The sequence below is a fragment of the Trichosurus vulpecula genome, chromosome 1 (assembly GCF_011100635.1).
Source record: "Trichosurus vulpecula isolate mTriVul1 chromosome 1, mTriVul1.pri, whole genome shotgun sequence".
Classification (NCBI taxonomy): Eukaryota; Metazoa; Chordata; class Mammalia; order Diprotodontia; family Phalangeridae; genus Trichosurus; species Trichosurus vulpecula.
The window spans coordinates 233,795,347-233,796,601 of record NC_050573.1 but is presented as its reverse complement, the minus strand read 5'-3'; the positions used below and the strand labels follow the sequence as shown (position 1 = coordinate 233,796,601).

At 39.7% G+C, this 1,255-nt stretch overlaps 1 protein-coding gene across 1 annotated transcript; it reads right to left on the bottom strand.

The window, feature by feature from the left end:
* Positions 1 to 600: 600 nt before the first annotated feature.
* On the bottom strand, positions 601 to 992 carry LOC118833849 (SRA stem-loop-interacting RNA-binding protein, mitochondrial-like). Its single transcript, XM_036741264.1, has one exon. The coding sequence runs from the start codon at positions 963 to 965 to the stop codon at positions 654 to 656; it is 312 nt and encodes a 103-aa protein (XP_036597159.1). The 5' UTR covers positions 966 to 992; the 3' UTR covers positions 601 to 653.
* Between the last annotated feature and the right edge of the window lie 263 nt (positions 993 to 1,255).

The following is a 1,255-nucleotide window of genomic DNA, read 5'->3' as shown; positions in this document are numbered from 1 at the left end:
CCGGTTTTCCTTTTGATACTTTCACCAGAAATGGTTACTCAAACCTTAAAAGAATTTGTAGGAATGATGCCCATAGATCTATTGTGGATTGCAATATATCAAAACATGTTAAGGCCCATAAAGTATTGCCACTATTTTGATTCCAAAGATGGATTGAACCTCTCAAGCACCCTTGCCCTCGCCTTATCACTGGTGACAAAATGATGGACATGGTGCTGGATTAAGCATTTCTTGGCAGGGTTATTCCTTGGGTTGTCTGGCGGTTTTGAAGTTCCCTTCTATACTCAAACAGCAATTTAGGAGTAAGGGACACTTCCTGCCCTGTTTAACCTTAGACTTACCATCATAGTTGACACTGAAAAGCATATATTGTAATTGAAAATTCAAATTATTTAGGGACATGCCCATGGACAGACTTCATTTTCCACAATGCTTGGAGCTGAGCAAGCTTTATTCTTGGAAGCAGGGAGTATTCTTTGGAATATATGTAATCAAAATTTATACATGAATCTATCATGTGGAGATGTCATGAAACATGAATGGGGATTGGGTGAGAAAGTTCTATGCAAAAGAGGTTTTTGCTTTTTTTTTTTTTTTTTTTTTTCATAGTGTAACATTTTTATTTCCCAGTTCATCAATACATTTATGCTAATTCAGATTTTCTCCTTCACATCCTGACGTCTGTGTCTTTGGCGCTGAACATGGACTTTGACTCCATCAATGAAATGACTTTCTTGCTGTAATGTTCTTTGAAGTTCTTCTTCTGAAGAAAATCCAATCCAACAACAACCTTTATGAAAGCCTGTATCTTTTTCAAATGGCAGAAAACATCTTCGTACAGTACCAAACTGACTAAAGTGCTCTTTGAGCTCATTAGCGGCTGCCGTCCAGGGAATGCGGCTGACAAAAATCGTGGCCAAATACCGCACCGCGGTCGAACGAAAGGGCGCCTGAACAGCCGCCATGTGGGAAGCCAGCGACTGGAAGATACAAGAAGCACATGGTTTTTGCTTTTTAAGAAACTATTTTGTTAGAAAACAATCTATTTCATTAGAAAACAAGCTTAAGTGGTGGAGATGGTAGAGGTGGGGAGAGATTCAGAGGGAGATTCTGGTGGCATAAACCTGACTATGGCATCCTGAAATTCTGACATCTCAACCTAGCCTTTGAAGGAGGACTGGGAGATCTGTAGCAAGAGATTTTGATGTTCACTTAGGAAAGTCACTGCTCACTAGATTGCTATGCTGATATTGCA

Excerpts from the sequence above, each read along its gene's own strand:
- LOC118833849 (XM_036741264.1), bottom strand. The coding sequence starts at position 965 with ATGGCGGCTGTTCAGGCGCCCTTTCGTTCGACCGCGGTGCGGTATTTG.